The sequence below is a fragment of the Mercenaria mercenaria genome, chromosome 14, assembly GCF_021730395.1.
Source record: "Mercenaria mercenaria strain notata chromosome 14, MADL_Memer_1, whole genome shotgun sequence".
Lineage (NCBI taxonomy): Eukaryota > Metazoa > Mollusca > Bivalvia > Venerida > Veneridae > Mercenaria > Mercenaria mercenaria.
The window spans coordinates 66,386,142-66,411,990 of NC_069374.1; the positions used below are offsets into that span (position 1 = coordinate 66,386,142).

Below are 25,849 nucleotides of genomic sequence, written 5' to 3' on the forward strand. Positions count from 1 at the left end.
AATAAGATTGATATCTAAAACAGGAAAATAGTCTATATGCTCTTGCTCTGGTCGAGATTTCTAGTTTGGCATTCCACTACTGCAACCCAGTATCGTGCAGTCATTGTTTATAAACATATCTTTATTGACAACACCTTGAAACAGCCATATGATTAAAACCTAAAGATTCAAGTAAATATTTAGTGTGATATTCCGTGATTTCTTGTAAGGATACACATCCAAATATTGTAACGTCATATTGTACACAATTTTCATTTATTTTATAAAATCACATTCTAATAACTTAAATCAGTACCGTAATATACATAACAACCTTTTATTAAGTAAACTTGTACGACCTAACTCCAAATACAAAAATTACAATTGCAGTTGTAGAATTCCAACAGAGAAAAGTGGAAACTTCACAGGTCGCCCAACAAGACAAAAACGAAAATGTTGCAGGCTCGGTTTGATTGAGCCTGTTGATGAACGGTAGTGGAAATACATGCTACCGTCCACGCCCTCTAGCCCCGGGTTGAGCAGAACTCAACATTTACACATACTAAAAATACAAAAAGCAATTTAGAGACATCCGCACACACTTGAAACATTGGCGATTGTAGCATAATACCATTAAAATGTAACACTGTTATATTGGTGTTACGTTTTGAGACAATAAACTTAAACTATATTGGTTTCAACTGTACGACATATTAACAGGATAATACAGGAATTCACTTGTTTCAGCAAAAATAGTAATAATGAAATAAAATGAGATATCCTATCTATTTGTATTTATCAACACAATGGCATTTATTTGGTATAAACATATTGAAGTATTTGTTCAAATTATAACGTTGCAATGTTCAGAAGGCTAAGTATAGTACTGATTTTCAGCGACAAACTAATACATTACTTCATATGTACAGGAAACACTAACGATTCAAGGTCGCAAGGATATTAACAAATCGTCTGAGGTATCCAAGGGTTTAGGCTATCCAAACATGAGATTAAAGGAGAACGGCCAGAGACATGAATTTCCCGAGACAGCTCTCATGCTGCAGCCATCATTGCTCTCTTTCTCACTCTAGAGAGAGAGACAGAGAGAGAGAGAGAGAGAGAGAGAGAGAGAGAGAGAGAGGGAAAGCATTGTTGATATCTAATACGATGTTTTATTGCTTTCGTGATTTCTATATGTTGTAAACACTGCTGTTACTGTATAAAGTACCCTTACTTGAATGTGGATCTCTCTCAATAAGTGGTTAAGGTGTATTTCGAATCACATGCACAAAACTACTGTGTGTTTATGTCCCCGTTTGTTATGTAGAATTGTTTTCTTACGGGAAAGCTTCGCTTCCAATAAAAGGTTTAAGTTAAGGATCTACTATTGTGCCCGCCCGTGTCTTTCTTCTCCATGTGTCCAACATTTTATACTCTACAAGTCATTTAGAATAGTTTTAACTGTGTGACAGCTATCATCTGTACACCACATATCCGCTATTTACAATTCTATTTATATTTAGCGGTTTTGCATTTAGCATTCCAAACCTGTCTAACCATTTCAGGTGTAACTTTATGTGACGTGAATAATTTATCCCCCTTATATAAACATGAATATAACATTTGTCTGCTACGGTAAAATCCTTTTACATTTTTTACCGTTCCACCAATTTTTCTGAAACAAAGTGAAACGTAAATGTCTTCTATCCAGAAAAACGGCACATATTGCGATATTTTGTAGATCTTTTCTATCATTTTAAAACTTGTAAAATACCCAGTTCCTGAGCAATGCCACGGGTATAAACTTTGTTTATAGTCCTGTTCAGACGCATACCATTTAGAATCTAACTCTCTAATTGGTCCATCGTTTCTACAGGAACCGACTAGCTGTGTCTGAAGACCCTTGCCAGAATTTTTTATATAATTCAGTATGTTCGGCACGTTTATAAAAGTATCATCATCGCTTTTCATGACATATTTAGCTGTGCGGCAATAATTTGCTATCCATTTAAACCCCATAATTGTTTTAAGTGTTTGATTTTTGTACGTGTCAATGAAGTCCTCCTTCAAAATATCTCTGTAAAGTATATTTTCTTGAGCAATATTTTTAGTAAGTAGATCATCGTTCACTTTTCCGAGTAAAAATACATACCGTACGTTAGCCGTGTTACCTTTAGCAATAGTCAACCATGTTTGTCGAATGGCTTGCCTCTTTTCAAAATTAGAATGCTCCGTGAAAATCATCATAAATAGATCAATATCCTGATCAGGTTGAGACGTTTTGCAAATGTTTCTATTATTTATCAAATAATCATAATTATGTTGGAAACAGCAATTGCATGTAGTTTCTCTGATATTAGGATCTGGTTTTACACTTTTCGTTAAAACATTAGATATTGGATCACAAACATGAGTTTGTTGGCTTGCTTCATGGTCATCCGTCCGGTTTACATGCTTGTTTGCCCTATGATACTGTGTATGAATTTGTGGAATGCTTGAGATCTTAAAAGCCAACATTAAAGTCGCCACAATGTATATGATTAAAACAACCAATGTCCTATTTAGCCTCGATTCATTCATAATCTTGTTACCGTTTTGTTTATTTCTGTCGTTGATTTTGAAGAAATATGCAGAATATGCCTAACCGGTCAATTTAGGAAACTGAAAGAGAATGAACAATAACGTATTTATAATGATTTTGGATATAGAGCTGCACAACTAACATTGGTTTAAGGAACTTTTTTATAACAGAACACAGACTCAATGGTATTTGAATCTGGTAATTCTAAATTTTATTAAACTGAAACTGAAACTGTTTCATTTGATTAAACGCCTATTTTTACGCAAAACATATTCAATGGCGTTTTACAAATACATAAAAATACGACAAAAATTAAGATATTTAATGACATATAACATAAATGAGCATAAATACCATTGTGAATAAACTATTTAGTAAGCATTAAAAAAAAATGATCAGACATCAGATAAGATTAATAAAATATTAGAATATTAAGATACAGTGAGACAGCTGTTTGTTATTAAGTAAGAATAAGTGGGTTATTGCGACATGTCCAGAAGTTATTACAAACAACTGTATTTTGTATTTGTTATAATATAGTTCATTTTCGAATGTATTTACACAATAAAATCATCCAGTTCACGTTACTTCAGTTTCTTAAAAATTACAGTCACAGTCTCTAAAAGAGTGCAAAGTAATCTCCAAAATAATGAGTTTTCAACTTCTTTTTGAAAACATCTATTGAGTCCGAGTTCCTTATTTCGAGAGGCAATTCATTCCAGAGTTTAGGTCCAACAGTACCAAAACTTCTGTCGCTGAACGTTTTGCGCTTGTTGAAAGGAACAACGAACCACCCAGTAACGGAGTTTGAAGAACGCAAGTTTCTTGTCTGTGTTTGTTTTATGAGAAGTTCAGAAAGATATTCTGGAGAGTTTCCAACTGAACAATTATACATGTAGGTGAGCATTTTGAATGTGATTCTGGCTTTGATTGGTAGCCAGTGAAGGTCATACAGCGCTTGCTTGGAACTGTCATATTTTCTTCGATTTAGGACAAGTTTTGCACACATGTTCTGAATTCGTTGCATTTTGTTTACTTCGCTTTGAGCAATACCATACAGAATGACATTACAATAATCTAATGGGATATCACCAATGACAGGACAAGGGTTTCGGTAGCCTCTTTGGTAAGATATTTCCGGATACATTTTATTCTGAAGTAGTTGAGCATTGCTGTTCTACACTTTCGTTTTACATGCTCTTTTAGATTCAAGTTTTCATCCAGGAATGCACCTAGATATCGAATAAAGCTCACTTATTTCACTTCATCACCTACAATGCATACTTTGTCAGTTGAACACTTAGAGAGCTGTTGCCTACTACCAAACATGATGAACTCGGTTTTGGAAGTGTTCATTTTAAGCTTATTTTCATTCATCCAGTTGTTGATTGTTTTAGCACATTGTTCAAGTTCTCGTATTGCCTGGGATTCTACTGTTGGAGATGATGGTTTAAAGCGTTTATTAGCAGTGTGGTCATCCGCAAAGCCGTAAACTGAAATCGACGGCGAATAACATCAAACAGTGTTCCCGCATATGTCAAATATAGCCATGGTCCTAAGCAGCTCCCTTGTGGAACGCTACAATTTAATTGGCGTGGAAATGACATGGCTGAATTGACACTTACACGACAACTTCTGGGGCGCAGATAGGAATCAACCCAGCTCAGTACTGTTCCACGAACGCCATACTGCTTGTTTAACACATCAACAAGAATGTCATGATCTACAGTATCAAAAGCGGCACTGAGATCGATGGCAATTAGCGCCGTAACTTCTTTCTTCTCCATAGCATCCAGTAAATCATTTACAAGACGTAACAGTGCTGATTGGCAAGAATGGTTTTTCCTGTAAGCAGATTGGTTTTTTGGCAGAAGATTGTGTTTGTTTACATGATCATTGAGTCTGAACAGAGCTGCTTTTTCAATTAATTTTGACAGAAACGATAGATTACTAACAGGCCTGTAGTTTGCGAATTCAAGTTCCAGTCCCATTTTCTTCAACAAAGGTCTTACAATTGCCTGTTTCCATTTTGTTGGAAAGAATTTATTATTATGTTACTGAAAATTGCATTATATATTTTACTCCCGATTTCAGAAAAGCCCGCCGAATTGGCGTTTACATCAAACGCAGGTAGTAAATGACGTAGCTGTTACCCTAGTTATCAGTGTTCGAGCACGCTTTAGTTTGCTCCTCCGCCTGAAAGTATATTTCTATCGATCACAATGGTTTAGAGCGAGTTTATTTCAAGATATTCCTGCATAATCATGATAATACATACTTGCATGTGCATGTACACATACGCAGCATTTGTATTTAAAACTATTAAGATTTTAGATTTGAACTGTTTGAAGATCGACATTGATGGGTATAATTTGTACTTAAAGCAACTCTCGACGAAATACAACAAAACTGCGATACAAAAATGTTGTCTGTTAATGTTCGAAGGTTTCATTTATTCATTTTAAAATGATGTAAATGTCCTTGGATGTCGGTCATGCCTACTCGATCTTGTCTTTACACATTGAACTGTAAGGTTCTTTTTTCAACTTGGTTTTTGTGTGAAAAACAACAACAACAAAACAACTCGGCAATACTTATTTGTTTATTTAGTCTGATTACTACATTTAGTCTTCCAGGTTAATTTAGGTTGTCTTAGATGCTGTTTATTTCGATTTTTCCAAGTCCGATGCCAAGAATTGCCGAAGCTGGTCAAGCTTATGATAGGAAAACTATGGTTATGATTTTAAAATAATAAAAGCACATATGATTCAGATTAAATGCATATCATAGCCGTTAACTACTAGTATTTGTGACAGGCAAAAGTATCAGCAAGATCGCCTTTTACAAACGCTGTGAACAATTTTTAAATCAAAAGATAAAATACTTTTACCGATATTTTTTTTTTTATCTCAGACGAGCCCTCTTCCGGGATACTAAGTTCTATAGAATCTATTTTGTATTTACGACGTAATCTGTAAAATACTTAACCAAAGGATCGACATAGATTAGAATTTCATTGAAAAGTTTTTCATTTGAAAAAATTATACATTATTTCATAGAAATCCTTCAAATTATAACTGCATACAGAAGACATTTGGTATGCAATATCATGAATACTTAAGTCAAACGGGGAAAAAGTAGAGGCAAAAATAACCAGTTAGTCCCATCGCCCTTAACCATCTTGAGAGTGCTATATCGACTTCTGCTTTATTGCAACTACATAAGAATCCGAATTGTAGTATACATCAATCGTGTGACCACCCCCGTAGTCGAGTGGTTAGTCACTGATTTGAATTCACTGTAACCTCTCACTGATTGGGGACATGGGTTCGAGCCTTGCTACAAACCATATTTCTAAGTCTTTTTGTGAGAAAGTTGGCAGTTCCTTACAGAGGACGGGAGTCTAGTACTGGTTCTTCTCAGGAGCGAAGTTTAGGTAAACTGACCACCTGAGATAAAGGAGGAACTGCTGTAAACGGGCGTTAAATCAAAAAAATAAAATTCCATCGTGAGCAAGTTTCTAAGCAAAGAAAATTACATATTATAGTCTTGAATACCGAATCAAGTTTCAATTCGCTATTAAAGTCAAATTAAGGAGCCCAACACTTAAGGCTTTTAACTTCATGTGAAACGGCTACATGACCGGAAGTGAATTGTTGATAAGTAGGGCCTAATTACTTGCTCAATTTACCAAAAAAAAAAAAATGATTGCAGTTAATTCAAACCTGTCTTCACAATCATATGTTTGTTAGATTCTCAAGCACACAAAAATGATAACTTGAGTGATGGATAGGGTACTTTATGTTTAAATTAAATATTTCATTTTTTAACATGAAAAGTCATGCCCATCAAACTATGATTTACTATAATCCTGACCAAGCGATATAGAATACACATGTTGTTTACATGTGTTATTTTACTTGTATAAACACATCTTTTGATCTTTATGCACCCGCTGACTAAATTATCATTTTTAGTGAGGCTAGAAGGGATCAGCTTGTTACAAGGAAATCGACGGACATCGGAGGAGGGAAAAATACTTTTTATACGTGAAATAACGCTAACCAACAGCTAGCAATGGTGCAGTTTTACGGTATGATTCGCTGGTAGATGTCTATTCTGCACGTTTTGGATAGAGGCTGTTACAAATGTTTGATTTGAAACTGATTCTGCGACTTTTACTGAAACAATGTAAAAACATTTTTCGTATATACATATGTCAGAAAAACGTAAAGTTTATCAAGATTAGCACATTAATATATTAGATTAATATTATACATTTATGCTGAAATATACGAACGAAAACAAACAAATTTTCTGTTTATTTGATGATTATGGATGAATTCAAAAAATGTTTTTCATCGGCTACTCTCCGTAATAAAAGCGGAAAATGCATTGACCGCGATTCAATACACGATCGATCCGTCATATTGGATTTACTTTTGAAGCGAGAAAAAAATCACAATAAATGTACATGAAAGTTTATTCACTTGAGTCTGAAATGTATTTATTTCTCTTCTTTATACGAGGCTCAGGTGAGGAGGAACCTGATCTGGATCAGTCCTGTGTACAGACGGCTATCTATGTCTGTGTATGTGTCACAGATTTTGAGCTCCTGCTTTCAAAATGAAAATTGAAAGTGCTGCCCATGAACATGGACAAAAGATTCTTTATCATTGATGAACATGGAAACTGCGGAAAATTCATGGGTTTAGCATTTTGATCAATACATGCAAAAGCATTTGTTTGGGATGGTTGAGGTACAATATTTCCACATGTAGATTGTAGAGCGACACCCTCTGCTGATGTTTTTAAGTCAAAATGTCAAATATTTCTTTGCTCTGGCAAAGGCTAAGCTTGCTGTAGTTGTTCAGCGAGTTTCTAGTCCTTTGGCCAGATAATTGAGCTATTTGACGAGACGGTACCCCAGCATCATTTAGCTTTTGTATCAAATGTTTTCTTGCACTGAAAAAACATAGTTCTTCTCATTTAAATAGTGAGATTATTCCAATACTTTCTGTATCAGGGCTTTACCCATTAAATCACATAAGGAATTCGATACATTCATATTCAGTTATTAAAAAAGCCAGGTCCTTCCCAACCAAGGAAAATAGCCGATCGTAATTATACGAACACCGCTGGAAACTGCAGGAGACAGCAAGCTAATTATTGAAAAAACGGTAATAGGAAAACCAAACTATTTTTTTATTTTGTTCTATTATTTTTAAGAAAAAATTTCAATACACGTACTGGCCAGGGTTTATTAATAACCTTCATAATTCTTTTATATCTTTGCCTTAATTGTCTCACTAAAGAGGTCAGTTGGACATTTTTGTCACTTACATTTTATAAACTTTTCCCCCAGGTTATGAAAAGGAAATGGACACTGCTGTTTATGTATACAAGTTATCAAGATGGAATGCATACCATGAAAACAATACATTGAAAAGTAGCTGTTGTACAATAGCTACAATTTCAACAGTTTAATGGTGAGTAGATATCAATATTTAACAGGGTTAATATCTGTAGGGTGTTATTCTTTTGTCAGATTCTTTGCCAGCTTCAGATTTCATGTCCCTCATTATGCCATAAATTATTGATTCTCATGGCCTGATGTTTTAACCATGGCTGTCCAGGCGTTGGTAATTTGTGTGACACAGACAAGAAAAAGGGACAGTCCGGTCCATCACCAAGACAGGACGCTTTTCGGCATAAAGCCGCTGCAGATGTACTGGGCATTTTTCTTTAGTTTCCGGGGCAGCATATGCCCTTGGTTTTGTTGGTCAGGACCAGTTAAACGGTTTCTGGACAATAACTCAAGAACCCTTGGGCCCAGGATCATGAAAGTTGATAGAGAGGTTGGTCATCACCAGCAGATGACCTCACTGATTTTGAGTTTAGTTGGTCAAAGGTCAAGGTTACAGTGACCCGGAACAGTTAAATCGTATCCAGATGATTACTTGAGAATGCTTGGGCCAAGGATTATGAAACTTGATAGAGAGATTGGTCATGACCAGAAGATGACTCCTATAGATTTTGAGGTCAGTAAGCCAAAGGTTAAGGTCATATTGATCCGGAACAGTTAAACCCTTTCTGGACGATAACTTGAGAATGCTTATGCATAGGCTCACGAAACTTAATAGGGAGGTTGATCATGACCAGCAGATGATCCCTGTTGATTTTGAGGTCAATAGGTCAAGGCCAAGGTCACATTGGACCAGAACAGTAGAACTTTGTTTACAGTGAGCAAATAATTCCTGTTTCTTGTGCAATGACTGAATGCATCAAGCAGGGGCATTTAGTGTTCTACGAGCTCTTGTTTACAACAAAATATTAACAAAATACAAAGCAAATTAAACGTTATACGAAAGCTAGCATGAATATAATATCAATTTCCATTCAACAAAACGGACATTGTATGTATATGCTATAGACTGGTAATAATATCAAATTACAATTACATATTGTTAAATACATGATACTAGACTTGCTAATATATACATTTATACATTACAATGCAATGCAGTACCGGCGTTCTATAGTTTACATTGAAATGTTTGACATATATGTTTTATGACAAAGAGTACCTTACAATTATCATGTTACACAAATTTCAGTACAAATCTTTCAGCTTATACAAACGAAACATTTTAGATTCTTCTTTCGAAATAATTTACAAAAGTCTGAAAAATTTAATAAATTAGCCTTGACATTCCGAAACTAGATAATCTCTTGCCGAAAAAGTAAACGTTTACAAAATTCTGTAGAATGAACAAAAATTTACTACATAAAAATCGTAATTCAAATATCAAACAAATAAATTTCTTACCTCGATCGAGCAAAATTTTCTACCAAGAAAAATCAAAGTGACATAATCTCGTCTAATGTCGAAAATGGTGTGCACTAGGCATATCTAGTCCGGTCTATTTGTAGGGTTATGTCCCGCCAAATATTGGATTTCAAGGGACTCACGACATAGGCGTGAAGTCTGACTATTTACATTTTCAAGGGAATCACGATGTAGCCGGGAAATCTGACTACTTTCGCGGAATGAATTGGACACTTTAAGGACCGTTATACTGGTTTTGGGGATAAAAAATATAAATAACTGAAGTTGAAAAATATCAACTTTCTTATTACTGAACCGAATTTAATAAAATTTACATGTAAATTGAAGTTATGAAATACAGAAGAACATAAGAGGTATTTTTTTGCGTAAAATCAGACATTTACCTCAATAACTCAAAAACAAAATGATGATGCAATATCTGCATTTAAACTACAGTTTGTGACAGATATATACAGTGTAAGTCAAACATTTCTACAAACAATTGAAATCTCAATTCAAACTATGTAGATAAAAATAATAAAGAAACATCAATTATCTACTGTGAGCAGAAAAATGCCGAGAAGCACTGTCAAATTAAAACATTGAAACAAAAATTGAAATAATTACTTCCATTGTAGAATTATTCGTGGGCTTCAAATTTTCGCGATATTCGAGATGATCGACAGTCTGCGAATTCATGATCACCGCGATTATTTCTACACAAATTTCCACTTATAAGTCATATTTTCGCGCAAATGTGAACAATCGCAATCTAGTCTGTAAAAGTATTCATGAGCTGGCATACATCTGTACCTTCTTGTATATAAACAACTTGTTAGTTATTGTAATTTATTAAATTATTGAATAAAAAAAAAGAAAAAAAAAAGCAATAATTGTTGTTTCGTGTTATGTTTCATCAAACACATGGAAACATGCACAAATAAAAAGTTCCAAACACGGCATTCAAAACCAGCCCAATATACATACACATGTCACCATACATGTATACAGGTTAGGAGTACGCTACAGTACACGTAATCACAATACAGCTTCATCGTATCAACATAAATTAACATAATTCTTTCAGAGCGTCTCTTATTCCAGACATTTGCCATCCAAGTCGGGATACTTGCGATGGCATTACCATCCATCCTGCATACAGGGGTTTTAATGTATTCATTGTAACATCAACTTGTACTGTTTCAATACTTACAGCGGTCTTTAAATTTGTGTCTGTCTGACTCGAAAACCATTTCTGAAACTAAAGTATTAAGGCACGTTAGTAATCTTTGTTGCACGAAATGTCCGAAGGTTGAAGTTCTCCAGTGCAAGAAGCTGGAACAAACTTGAATTTTATGTTCGAGTCTGACAGCGCTTGCTTAAACTCATCCGTTCTGTGAGCAGCAAACACATCAAATATGCAAAACACTGTCAGGTTTGACTGAGACAGAGAAAGTGTTTCACGTACTTACACTATGTAAGTATACTGTTTGTCGGCATACTGTTTCATTGTATTAGCGTTGCTCAAGTGGTTCTCACTATGAGTAATATGCCAGCTGTCGGGGAAATTAAACATCAAACAAAACTTAGCAAACACGCTTAATAACCATCCTTCTATCAGCTTTGAAATCATTTGCTTTTAAGATATATTTCTATTGTTGATTTAATACATTTATAAACTACCAAGGTAACCTTGTTTGCATAATCTTCATGATGCTCGGTAGATGTTTACTATAATCAATACCCATTTTATTGTTTGTATATGTAGGTGTTGATTTAAACACAATTATTATGTCTATAAACGGAGGCGTATAGCATGTCACGGCTTGGCAACAAGTTGGATAAGGTGAAAGACCTTGCAAAGTCCTTTAATCGCGCTACAGCTAGAAGAAATTTGAGAGTTTCAACATATTGATGTGCTCTAGTCTTTAGGCCTAAAACACATTAGTACACATGAAATATATTATTCTACCTGGCGCATGTTCTCCAGTCCTATGATCCTAGAACCACAAGCCTCAAGTGTGTACTTTCCCACCGGGACAATACTGACGCCCGTCTGGTCAAAGTTGGCTATCAGATTATCAGGGATAGAGTACGAAGTAATAATCATTTGTAGATCAGCCAAGAACTCCATTTCCTGTAATTCAAAGTCAAGCGACACTTTTCTCGCAGCCGTGGTTCCCTTTCGATGTACACATCTAAAACAGGAACATAAAACGCATGTAAGAATTGAGCTTCTGAAACTAAACTGCAGTGCGCATGGGAGTTTTATAAGTATTGTACAGAGATAAAGGCGTCGTGGTAGAGCGCTTGTCCCAGGTGCGAGAGGACCCGGGTTCGAATTCTCATACAGCCACATATTTTATAAAGGACTTTTTATTCTCCTACTTCTTCTATTTAGATGAAACATTTATTTTGTATCGATCATGAAACAAGTTATTGCAAAACATAAACATGAAATTTATACATACCCAATTCGGTGAAGGTAGGACTGTGCTTTTTTTTTTTGGTGAGTTCCACAGATACCCCGTTTTCAAAAAAAATGTTGGCGATTTTTGCTGAGCATAATACCTCAAGCAGCTCCAAGTAGTAGTTGGACCCTTACTGGATTCTCAGCCTGACGGTGATATTTTACGTATGTTTCAATGTCATTGTCTAAAGAAGTTCCCAGTACAAATGGTTTTCGACGTTCTTTTTTTTCTATCTGAATTGGGGCTGTCCCCTCCGTGTATTGTTGCTTCTTGTTCCGCTTACAACTATAATTACAACTATTTTCTTTTTTTTAACTTTTATTTTTTCTATCAATTCACTTTTCAACATGGCTGACTTAAAACATGGTTATATTTCACGCAAGTACAGAAATAACAGTAAAGTAATTACCGAAAAGAGCAAAAATTCCCGTGCTCGGCCTCTTAGGCGCGTGAACCCTAAATTACTACTTGAAAACTTAACTAATTCTTCAGAACATACTCCCCCACCTTGATAAGTTTGATTCAATCTAACTTATCAATAACATTTGACTACAGAAAATTATTTTATACAAAAATGAACATTTTTGAAAAATAACAATTTTGACAAAACTACAAGAAAATATCTAAAGCTAGACACTTTTAATATACTTCATATTTACACTGATAACTAGAATATTTCACTTTACTCTTTATCATCAGGTAGAACCAATTCAGCTTCTTTTTCTTGTAAAATTATATAGTAAATAAAGCTTAGGACAATTTGGTTGTTTCAGTTCAGACTTTGGACAATAATATCAATCCAGTCAACACCAATAATTATTCCTTCAGTTACATGTATACAAAATTCTAGCATTCAAAAAAGTCTTACAATGCTCAATATATAACCAACAATTACGAAACACCTAAAATTTTAAACCTATACATTTCAACTATTTACTATAATACTAATCGCTAGAAAACTTTACATAAATTTACTCTAGCAACAATTGTCATGTTAACATAATTTATTGAATAAAATATTGAGCACTATATTTTTTTTACGCTATTCATGTGTACCGTTTATGGCTAGTATTTTTGTTAATTAAACAATTCTTGACATTCTGCGTACTTACTAATGTACTGATGTTCTATCTATTAATTTGTCTTATAAAAAGTATTTGTAATATGTGATTTTCAGATGATATAGTCCCACAACTGTTTTACATAGTTACATACATGTACATTCTCAATAAACATTAAACAATTAAGTTCATGACATAGTAAACTTTAAACAGTTCATTTTCACACAAAAAAATGTTAATAACTAATAAAAAATGTACAATCTCCTAGAGACAATATTTTCTTCTAGAGTCTTTGTTTGTTTTACAATCTTCTTCATCAGATTATAATATTCCTGAAATAAGAAAAATGTTTGTCCTTGTGCCCAATCTTTATCTTAATTTACTGATTTATAAAATTACTGCATCTGAGGGATTATTATGCCCTCCACTTACAATTAGCCACTGATATGAGGGATTATTATGCCCTCCACACGCGAATTATGATTAACTGTAAACATTTTTTGCTTTAGTACGCGTTAATATTATTTAATCATCAGCATTTATTTCTAATGGGCACAATTTTGTTATTGGTCGCACAAATTCTTTGCCATTCATTAAAACATTTGCTGCGCGCACATGTCCATCGCGACTTGTATGCACACGCGTAATACGCCCTAATGGCCACTGTGCTCGCGGTAAATCATTAGACGTAACAATCACGACATCGTTAACTTTCAAGTCTGGATTAATTCTATGCCATTTTTTTTGATGTTCGTAGGCTGGGTAACCACTCATGTAACCATCTATTCCAGAAGTGTCGAACTAACTCCTGTATTCTACGCCATCGCTTTCTAGGACTGAATTCTGTAGTATCCACACTTTCAGGAGCAAACTTTCCCCCGATTTGTCCATGCAGAAAATGGTTGGGTGTAAGCGGTATACAGTCTGCTGGATTACTAGTTTGATATGTAAGTGGTCTTGAATTGATCAAGCCTTCAGCTCCAGCAAATGCCGTCATAAGCTCTTCGTCAGTAACTGAAGCATTTTGTAATATTGCGTATGTTGCACGTTTAGCACTTTTGATCATTATTTCGTGTACACCTCCCCAATGAGGAGCAAAGGGTGGAATGGAATAAATTGCCACTGTATTCCTTTATTTGCTGTGTTTTCTATAATTTTATCCTGATCAAGACACTGCAATAACTGTTTTAATTCTTTGTCAGCACGAACAAAATTTGATCCATTGTCTGATAACATAGTTTTTGGTAATCCCCGACGACTAACCATCCGGTAAAACGCATTAAGAAAAGAATCTACATCCATTCCAAATGCAATCTCTAAGTGTACAGCTCTTGTACTCAAACAAGTGAATAAACAAAGGTATCTTTTTTCTCGACGTTTTCCACGGCCTTGAACAGTTACAAATGGTCCCGCATAATCTACTGCTACATGAACAAATGCTCTTAATGGCATATTGTGACGGATATTTGGAAGTGGCACCATAATCTGTTCTTTTGGTCTTGCTTTGCGAAGTTTACACTTAGTACATTTGTTTTCTACTGCACGAATTACCTCCCTTGCAGATGGTATCCAATACTGTGTTGATAACACGGAAAGTGTATAGTTTGTACCACTATGTCCTGAATCTTCATGAAAGTGACGAACAATTAGTTCAGTAATCCAATCATGTCGAGGTAGTATCACTGGATATCGACAGTCGTACGATAACATTTCAGCATATTTTAAGCGTCCATCACTTCTGATTACTCCTTCACCGTCAATTTTTGGATTCAATTTGATCAATTTGCTATCTTTTGGTAGTTCTTTTTGCTTAGATAAACATGTAAATTCTTCCTTACAATGAGACCTTTCAGCTTTTATTATTAATTTTACCTCTGCATCATGTATTTCATTCACACCCAGTTGTCCTTCAATTCTTGCTGTTTTTGTACGTTTACAATTTTCCACGAAACGCATAACCCAAGCATATACCCGTACTAATTTTGTCCAACTGAAATATCGTTTCGGATCAAGCCGCCATTCTTCAATGCATGTTTGTACATCCGCGCTCTGTGTGTGCATTGTTTGTACTTCAAACTGCATTTGTTTTGACTTTTTTATTTAACTGTTCTCATGTGAAAATTCAACTTTACTTTTTGGCCATTCGCATTCATTTTTCTTCAGAAATTCAGGTGCGTTCCACCACAATTCGTTCGTTTCTAAATAAGATATTGAACATCCTCTACTTAAAATGTCAGCCGGATTTTGTTTTCCTTGTACATGTCGCCATTGTATAGGATTTGAATGATACTGAATCTCTCCAATTCTATTAGCAACAAATGGTTTGAAAATTGTGCTTCTATTTCGTATCCAATGTAAAACATTCATACTATCTGTCCAAAATGTGCAATTGTTAATACAAATGTTCAGTGCAGCACAAATTGACAATGTAAGTTTCAAGCACAGAACAGCTGCCAAAAGCTCTAATCTAGGAATACTTATCGTCTTAACCGGTGCTACTCTACTTTTTGCTGCAACGAGTCTAACCGAAATGTTATTGTCAGAATCTTCACAGCGAGCATACACTACTGAACCGTAAGCTTTTTCTGATGCATCACCGAATGCATGTAATGTTACTCTTTTTGGCTGAACATAGCTTTCATGTCTTATACATCTTGGTATTTTGATTTGTTTAAGTTCTTTCAATTCAGATAGCCACCTCAAAAATGTTTCATTCATTTCATTTGGAACAATTTCATCCCAATCAAATCCAGCTAACCATAATTCCTGCATCAGAATCTTTGCTCGCACGATATATGGTGCAACAAAACCATGTGGATCAAATATAGTCCCTATTTTTCTTAGAATTGTTCTCTTTGTCAATGTTGTATAGTTATCCGACTCTTGCACATTGAAAATAAAACAATCTTCATTAGCTAACCATGTTACACCAAGTGTTTTTACAGTTGGCAAGTCATTTTTGTCCAGTTCAACTTTAGAAGCTCTATGCTCAGTGGGGATTTTTTCTAGTACATCAGCCGAATTTGACAGCCATTTTCTTGCATACATGTTTGCTTTCGCCCAAAGTTCTGATAGCTGATAATACAATTCAATACCTTCTACTACGGTAGACACAGAATCCATACTATCATCCATGTATGTTGAACTAAAGACCGTTTCTGCAGCTCGTGGATATTCTTCTTTATGTAATTCAGCATTATGTCTAGAAACATATTGGGCTAGAAATGGTGATGCATTAACTCCAAACACCAGTGTTTTGAATTCATACCGAATTGGTGTTGAAGAATTCCAAAGAAACCTGTGATATGATCTGTCAATAGGGTTAATTCCTACACGTAAGTACATCTCTTCAATATCACACATAATTGCTATGGGCTGACTTCTAAATCTCAACAATACATCAAATAATTCATTCTGCAACTTTGGTCCCTGATATATCGCCTCATTTAGACTTAATCCCTCTGATTTTGCTGCTGCATCGAAAACAATACGGACTTTAGTTGTCTCTCGATCCAGTTTAACTACCGGAAAATGTGGTAAATACCACTCACTGTCATTGAAACTTTCATTCGGGTTAACTTCCGTTATATAACCTTTATTTTGATATTTCTGTAGTGTGGTTTCATATGCTTCTTTCACAACTGGATCTTTCTCTATTTTCTTTTCTGTGTTTCTTAATCTCTGTAATGCCATTTCATAGTTATTTTTCAGAGACGGCTTTTTCTCATTCCATGGAATGGATACTTGATAATGTCCTTCACTACATGTTATCGTAGATTTTACTTGTTTCACAATGGATTCGTCTTCGACTGACATGGTACTTCCTTTTTGTGAAATGTGTTCTATTTCCCAGAATTTTTCTATCGATTTTTCGATATTTACATCTTTTTGCAAAAAAAAATGTATGATAATTTCTACTTTCATTTTCAACAGAATTTTCAATGGATCCAACACAAGTCCAGCCTAAGGGAGTGAGACGAACTATTGGTTCACCGGGTTCCCCTCTGACTTCGTGTAACGAGTAATGTAAATCTGAATAATCTACCCCAATCAATAAATCTATTGTACTTTTTCTCTTACACACTGGAAATTGCATACCATTTAGATGTTTAAACTGTCCAGATTGTTTATTCCAGTCTACTGTTCTGAGATTTCCTGTTACACAAGTTGTTGTTGTAGCCTCCATTCCCATTTTCACTTGATCATTCAAGCCTTCAATATGAAATTTCACAGGTGCAGTTTCAAAAGTTTCTTTTCTACCATTCGTAACATTTACCGTTATCAACTGTGCATTAGATACTATGTCTAATCCTAATTCTGCAGCTACATCTGCATTAATGTATGATTTTGAACTGCCATCGTCCAACAGTGCATTTACAGTCAACTGTTTACTTCCATTTTTCACTATTATTGGAACTGTGCGAAGTGAAATCCGATTTGGTACTGAGAAACGATTGTCGTTATCATGAGCCTGATGTTGAACATGATGACTTGTCGCATTTTCATTTGTTGGTACATTTTGTTGATTCATTTCATCTTTGTGTAACGACAAACTGTTACCCGCATTTTTGATAATTCATTTCTTCATTATGTAACAACCTATTATGGTTCTTTTTACAACCTTGAATTCCTCAAACTTTCATTCTATTACATGTACTACCAGCATGTCCGTTTCCTAAACACCGAAAACACAACTTCAGATCTTTAGCTTTTTCCCAACGCTGTGATGGTGATAATTGTTTGAACACGTAACAGTTCCAAACATCATGATTATCAAAACAGACTTTACAGACCTTTTGGCTTCCTTGACTTTTTTTTTATTTACAAAGTGAGTAGCTACTTGTGGTCTTGAAGGCTTCCACTTGTCTCCAGAAAGTCCATGAACAGTTTCGGCAGCAGCAACATAGTATTTAGCCTCCTGATTGAACCACTTTCTTAATATTTGAACGGATTCATCTTCTTTAGATTCATAAATCCACCGATTATACCTCGTAAGCATTGTTTCAGGCAATTTTTTCAGAAGTCTCAAATACAGTGCTCCATCTCCTAAATCTTCTTCCTTTTCTGCTTCTATCAAATTAATCATACTTTCTTTTCTCACCTGTGAATACTGGAATTTGTACCCTTTTTAATTGCTGCCACATATCTTTGCCTAAACCTTCGGTTGTAGCACTAGCTGGCAGTGAAGCCTTTGTAGACTTTTTAAACACAGTTTTGTGGGTCTCACTATAGTCTTTTTCAATTATGTCAATCTCTTCCATAACTTTTCTTTCGTTTTCTAAATCATTTACTTCTCTGTAAGATGAACACAATTTGTGCATAGTCCCTAAAGCAACTTCATTTGCATCATCTAAATAGTCCTGATATTTTCGAATTTCTTTTTTGTCCAACTCTTCATCGATATCAACGTCTAAACACCGTAAAAGTTTGTTTTTTGTCTTTGTATAGATTGATTTATGTTTAGACTTTAACAATTTCAAGTCCGCAATTCTTTGCAAAACCACTTGTTTTTCTTCTTCGCTGAGCTCCACAGCCATTTTTACACTTCAGAGTCAATTTTGTGTTTATATTTTTTAAGTCCTATTATCATAACCTCGCTCTGCTACCATTTTGTTCCGCTTACAACTATAATTACAACTATTTTCTTTTTTTTAACTTTTATTTTTTCTATCAATTCACTTTTCAACATGGCTGACTTAAAACATGGTTATATTTCACGCAAGTACAGAAATAACAGTAAAGTAATTACCGAAAAGAGCAAAAATTCCCGTGCTCGGCCTCTTAGGCGCGTGAACCCTAAATTACTACTTGAAAACTTAACTAATTCTTCAGAACACTTCTGAAACTACTTCTTTAAGCTTCTTTTTTTTGTACTTTCATTTATGGTACACTTTCTGACTTGCCATTTTGGCACTTTGTTCACTGTCATATGAATGATTTTTAGAACTTGAACGAGGTGTGTATTATTAGCTTCTAAAACACCACTTTTCTAAGTTAGTATCATCTCACCATCCTCTTTGGTTTCCGCTTTTTGCGGAATGGGTAGGTGATCCGGCGTTTTATCGGAGCTTTTAAACAATCAACTACTTTCGCAAAATTTTTAACAATGATTAAAATGTTGAGGAAATAGTACAATTTTAGGCGACTGACAACACATCACGAACAGATTAAATACGTGAGTTTGCTCATAGTCAGTGTTACAACTTCTATTTACTATGTACCTATGACTGATCCGTGACGATGTCCCAATTCTTCCGTGTTTTATACGAGTAAAAACTCTTGCAATAGCCTTCCATAAGTGGATATTTTGCCGTGCTCGAATTTATGATTTTAAGCCTATGACTCCGCAAAATAAAAATTGCGCGAATATATCTATGATGCCGAAAATGGACCATTCCGCAAAAACTTGTCCCTGCGAATTCATATACACTTACAGAAACTGAAAATAATCCTGTCAATCCTGATGTCATTGTAAACATCGAAAAGAAATTAAATGAAGCTCAGGCCTTGACCTTAAAGAACTTCGTGGCCAAATCGCATCTATCCTTAAAAGACTTATTAAAAATATCCTGACTCTGGTATTTTGACATTAGATTGGAAAAAGGAAATATTGCCCCTCTTTGATAAATATTCAAGGAAGGTCTGGAAAAAAATCTAAGATAAGGAATGAATTTTTTTTGTGGGGGGGGGGGGGGGGGGGGGGTTGGGAGGAGCGGGTGTGACCAAGGCAAGGGGGTGACCAGGTGTGCGTGCACAACTTCACATGTTTATAATAAATGTTCATGGTAAAGAATGAAAGAAATTTAATAAAACTCTACATAATGTAAGTTTGTTATGTACAAATATGTGGATTTCTATACAATTAAAGGGCAATAACTCTGAAGTTACCAAAGAAATCCGATAGAAATTGTGTGTGCACAACCAATTGTGGTGCTCTAAATTCTGTTTAAGTTTCATAGTTCAAGGTTAAATATAGCAAAAGTTATGATTCAGAAATTGTCATATTTATAATACCCTATATAGTTAACACTAGAAACTTCTAAAGGCAATAACTCTGGTGTTACTTGGGAACTTTGACTGAAACTTGATGGGCCTCATAACCTTATAGTGGTGGGCATGTGAATGAAGTGTGTTTGAAAAAAGAATCTAAAATAAGATTTTTTCTTTGTTTGTGTGTGTGTGTGTGTTTGGGGGGGGGGGGGGGGGGGGGGTCGGGAGTGGGGATGTGACCAAGGTATGGGGGTGACCAGGTGTGGATACAAAACTTCACATGTTTACAATAAATGTTCGGGGGGGGGGGAGCCTCCGTGGCCGAGAGGTTAAGGTCTCTGACTTCAAACTACTTGCCCCTCATCGATGTGTGTTCGAGCCTCACTCGGGGCGTTGAATTCTTCATGTGAGGAAGCTATCCAGCTGGCTTACGGAAGGTCGGTGGTTCTACGGAAGGACGGAACGGACGGACGGACAACGCCAAAACTATATCGTTCCGACTTTCGTCGGGGGATAATAAGATAGAAATGGTACACAGAAGAGCAATCAGGTGGATATACAACAACTATATTCCACATATGACAGTGTCTCACTACTACTCTTGTCTGTATATCGAACACTTTTAACTGTTTTTTTCAGTCTCACTTTATCACGTTGACTTCTCACTGTCAATTCTTTTGTAAAAATCTTTCTTCTGACTGCGCACCTGCTAATTATACTCGAAAGGCGAGTTAAGCAGTATACAAAGATAGCTTTGGCTGAAGAGAGTGCGTTTTTGGAAAATGAATTGACCTTTTAGTTAGTCATTTCTTTTTGTCCATCAAGTCATCCATCAATCGGCAATTTAGCGTATTGCATATTTCACATGTAAGGATTTTTGTATAGGGAGAACATGTCCCCATGATTGCATCATTTTGTTCTAAAAAATAGTTCATAATCTGTTTATCATGTTTTCATAAAACATAGGCTCCTCTAACCCCTTGTTTTAGACAGTGTTTAAGATTATACATGAAACAACAATTGCATGTTGCTCTCATATAAAATGGAGCAGTATACATTGTCGTCAAGAGAAAAGGGATCACGAACATAAGCTTACCGGCGTGCTTCATGATCATACATGTACTTGGAACACTGATTTCAATTGAGATGCCATTATTTGGTTTGTAGCTGGTCGACTGCGTAATACTAGGTGCAAGTTATCAAAGTTAGATATTCTGCTTTGTAAAACGTAAGTGCTGCACAAGAACGTCGTGCAATCGATCTATAACACAAAAATCCCTATTTAGTTTAAATGTACTTATTACATATAATCACAAAGCTATACTTTAAAAATACAGTTATGTAAATTGCAACAACTCAAAACTAATTTTCTACCTTGTTCTCTTGCATATCCAAATAACACTACAAAGACAAGAAACGCTTGATATAAACATGTCTAGATGCAAATATATATAAAAAACTACCTGATCAACAATCAATAACTTGTGCACATATTTATGCATCTTGTGCATATCTGATGCGTCATTCGGTTGGTAGTTTAATCAATGAATTTCTGATAACCAGGGTTAGAAACGGACATCGGTTACTTTAAAGTGACTGCCCTAGTATGTGTATCCTAAATTCCAGCAAACAGATTTATATTGCATTACAGAAGCTTCATTATTAAAGAAGAAATTTTCCGCTCGCTTCCCTCGCAAAATATATATCAGACGTATATGTTATTGTTGAAGCAGAGAGAAATGATGAAGAGCGAAGAATAAAAACTTTAATAGAGGTTTTATAGTCTTATTTTGAAAATTTAGAAATTAAAAATGGCATAATGTCAAAAACTAAGTCTAAATCATACGTCATATATACTAATGAAAATGAGCCGCACCATGAGAAAACCAACATCATGTATTTGCGTTCGCTAACGGTTTTTAGGCTGGCGATTTATTCGCCAGACTATTATAACCATAAATCGAGATTCCACAAAGTTCAACAAAAGTTCAAAGGTGCTGAGACTGACAACACAAAATATAATTTCATGCGCAATTCAAATATTTCGCCACGTTTATCAGTTTTGCCATAGAGTTGTATAAAGATTGTTAAACTTACCTGTTTCAATAAATCTATTTGCTTTAACATGTTATAATAATGTTTTATTTTTCTAACAGTAAATACTTGAAAGATAATATTAGAAAATATTACATAATGATGGTAAATTAATTCGCTGTATGAATGGAACTTTTTCGTAACTCAACACTGTTGACCGTTTCGTTATAGATTATGACCCCGGTCTGTAAATAGCTAATTAAACAAACGCTTGGTCCGAGAAACAATTGTCGATATGAGTTATACTGCGCATTATTCGACGAAATGACATAACATGGAAAATAAGAAATATGAAATATCAATTAAAATTAACTTATGGAGATATGAGATATGTCAGGTCTTATATTTAGGACTAAAGTTATAAGAATCTATTCTTTCAGATCATTTGCTATAGGTACTACGGGACGTACTCGCTGCGTGGAATTGCCACAGTAACGTGAGAAGAAACAAATGACCACTTTCTACGAGTTGTATACCTAAAGAGCGTACAAGTTTTTTTTTTTGGCTATTTCTATACTAAATTCATTTTAGAAACATTCTGTGGAATGCCGAAAGATATATTGTAAAAAGTGCTTTGTCACCATTTTGTTTCAAGGGTGGGGATATAGATGTAAGCGATTTTTGTTTAAACACACGTTTTCAACTGTATTTCAGGTTATATTAAGATAGTGGACCCGTAACGGTAATGTTTAAAAAATGCATTTATTGATACAGTCCTGAAGTTAACATTGTTTCGCACTGTGTTGCATCTTTAAACGACTTTTACCGTGTCCTTGTTGTTTGATTGTTTTTTTATTTGTTAATCTTGTATAAATTATGTTTTTTTCCGCCAGCTAAAACAGAGACAAATTTCAAAGTGATAGCCATTGCGCGAAACGATCTCAGAGAAGTCATTTTACCTCATTTTTTTCTAAATGAAACCTCAAAGTATTTCGTAACAATTATAAAACACAAAATAAAATTGTCGATAACAATTTTTCTTGGGAAATTTAATCGGACAGAAATTAAGCTCCAACTCTTAAGAATTATAGCCTTGCTCTCTGCATTCAAAAAGAACCATAGGGCAGAAGTAAAACCTACCTACAATTCTTCCAAACTTTGTAAATTAAAGAATACATGTAAATGCAAAAACAAGAACTTTTACAAAATGTAACAACGTATTTTTATATATGTCTAAACACTCACCCTTCAGGCTAAATTCATTTTAAACAGCAAGAAATGGCTAATCAAATGAAAAATTTCCGCTTTTGTACGACCAATCAATGATAATAAGTATTGAAAAAAAAAAACAGTTTACCTCACTTGAAAAAAGAAATATAATGACAAAGTTTGGTCCTAGTGGGGCTTGAACCTACGCCTTCCTGAAAAATTAGTTAAAGTAGTTTTATGGTCAATTTTCCTAATCATCGTAATAGGGAAGGAACAGGACTAGACCATAATCATTAACAACAGTCCGGTTTGTAGCTGGGGGGGGGGGGGGGGGGGGCTTTGAATATCGAAATATAGATGTTGTGTTTGTTACCTTTATACTTTATCTGATATAATGTCACTCAATGTTTACTACTGCTTCTTTGTAATCATATATAAACGGTTATGGCACGCCAATTGCCCAATAATAACGTGAACCCAGGTTCACGATCGAAAAACGAGAATTAACAATCGATAAAGTAGGGTTTTCGAACGTAAAACCAAGTTTTTCGAATACTTACCCATATTTTCGAGCGAAACATAAGATAACGGGCGTTGATCATAGTTTACGTCCGTGAACCCAGGTTTAAACTAGTTTGTTTGTTTTTTTCAACTGAACTATGAATTTCGGTCGTTTATCTAAGTTCACGAGTGAACCTATGTTTACGGGTGTAATCCAGGGTTCACGAGTGTAAACCATAGTTTACGAACGTGAACACATGTTAACGATCGAGAACTTAAGTTTACGACCGTGAACCCAGGGTTTACGACCGTAAACATAGGTTCACTCTCGTGAACATAGGATTACGACCAAAAATCATAGTTTTGTTCGAAAACCAATTTTACTGAACGTAAACCTAGGTTCACGTTTGTAAACTATGGTTTATTTCGTAAACCCAAGTTCATGGTCGTAAACACAGCTTCACGCCGGTAAAAAATGGTTCGCAGCAGTCCAATAATCCAATAATTACATTCTTCTGGTCGCAAATACACTATGTTGGTTTTCTCTTGGTGCTTATATCGCATTTTCAATAACTAAACCTTGTTTAATAAAATGGTGCCTGTCAGTTTCATTTAATTTCATTATTTGAACATTAATCAGATGTATGAAATTTATCTGAGTGTAATAGCCAGATTAATAAAATAAATATAAACATCTTTACCGTATTAAAAATCATTAATAATATTTTGTTAAAAGCAACACAGTAGAGCTAAAATTTACTAGTTTAAATTACACCATCTTTGTACCTATTTACTGTCAGTAAAAAGAAATTTCTATATACATGTATTTTACAACTTTACGAGGGTACAATTTCTTGTTATGATTTGACTTGCCTTAAAGTGTGGTCAACGTTTAAACATAGCAACACTTGATATAAAAGACACACACGCACGCACGCACACACACAAACATATGTGACATTTAGACTCATTCTCACGGGTAGTAGGATATTGAAGTCGCCGAGAATTTCTTTCTTTTAAAAGATAGCATCGTTCTGTCATTTGTGCCAGGCATTGAGTATTAGGGTATAACAAAAGCCCTGCACTAGTTACATTGGATTTAAATGACATCGTTCAGGTAGTGCATCACCAGTTACAAGCATTTTGTAACCTTCCAGACTGTCGCCATTTCCACTTTTTAGTAGACATAAACTTATCTTGAACTATCTAGCACATATTCTTGGAAGTTTTTTTTTTACAAAGGACGTTCCAGATTGGTGTTGTTGCAAATAGTGCCTCAAATTTTGTAGTTGATCTTACCATGCGGCATAATATGCCCACGAGTTTCGTTGTCGCCAGGTTTTGAAATTCCGTTGTATTGTTCGCTACCACAAAAGCAGTAACGGCTAAAATTGTTTTTCATCGACATTTTTTTGATAAATTGAAGGTTTTCAGATACCAAAGTATATAATCTTTGTAATGACAAAGGTTTTATCATTCTTAAAAGCGGCACTTCAGTTCACGCTAATAAGAAAGACAATAATGGCGTATAAATATGGTTTTCTTTGTATTGTACGAGACTCAATTTCTGCTCTTTTTTCTTATAGTTAAGATTATTTCAGCAACTTTTTTTTGTTTTCAAAAGATACATGAGGGCAGAGAAATGATTCCTGAAATTCCAACTTTAGAATTTTTGAAATAATCAGGCAGTTTACATCGTTTTGTAATGTCCGCGATTGTAACTTCCAATACCACTATAGAGTACTATTAACAAGTCAATTAAATACCAATTATGATGTCATCACCAGTTACTATGTAGACGTCATTCCGCCATTTTGTTAGAGTTTTGATGAAGCAAGAAAAAATCTTTGGTAAGTGATTTTCTTTCATATATATAACTTCGCGTGTATAATTCTTGCAGTCATATATTTGCTATTATCTTAGAACCAGTATATTGTTGATAATTTAGCGTCTCATACATTTGCAATGGTAAGAAGGTGAAGTGTTCGTTATATGCGAGTAATCTCCGCTACAAAATGTAGCGAACAATACAGAAAATGAAAACTTCGGAAAGATTATTGAAAGTGTTTTGTAGATCTAATAAACTGAGTTTGTAAAGGCTTAAAATGAATATTATTGTCAAATAAATATCTTTTGTCGACATATAAATGCATTTTCTTGCAGAAGTTCTAAAGAAGATTAATTTTTACATTTA

General features: G+C 34.8%; 3 protein-coding genes across 5 annotated transcripts in view; all 3 read right to left on the bottom strand.

Annotated features, from left to right (window-relative positions):
• Nucleotides 1-238: 238 nt before the first annotated feature.
• The window catches only part of LOC123527787 (beta-1,3-galactosyltransferase 1-like), a 59,296-nt gene continuing 33,685 nt past the window's right edge, over nt 239-25,849 (bottom strand). Inside the window, exons 1-2 of one of the 3 annotated variants that reach the window (XM_045307452.2) lie at nt 21,286-21,490; nt 239-2,640 (exon numbers count right to left, since the gene is read on the bottom strand). In XM_045307452.2, coding sequence (XP_045163387.1) covers nt 1,489-2,559 — 1,071 coding nt within the window. In that variant the 5' untranslated portion in view covers nt 2,560-2,640; nt 21,286-21,490 and the 3' untranslated portion in view covers nt 239-1,488. The other 2 variants (XM_045307454.2, XM_053523753.1) reach the window with 2 other exon arrangements.
• On the bottom strand, nt 13,987-14,877 carry LOC123543992 (uncharacterized). Its single transcript, XM_045330053.2, has one exon. The coding sequence runs from the start codon at nt 14,875-14,877 to the stop codon at nt 13,987-13,989; it is 891 nt and encodes a 296-aa protein (XP_045185988.2).
• On the bottom strand, nt 15,022-17,452 carry LOC123543991 (uncharacterized). Its single transcript, XM_053522682.1, has 2 exons — nt 17,020-17,452; nt 15,022-16,805 (listed from the first exon to the last, which is right to left on the bottom strand). The coding sequence occupies exons 1-2, from the start codon at nt 17,450-17,452 to the stop codon at nt 15,022-15,024; spliced, it is 2,217 nt and encodes a 738-aa protein (XP_053378657.1).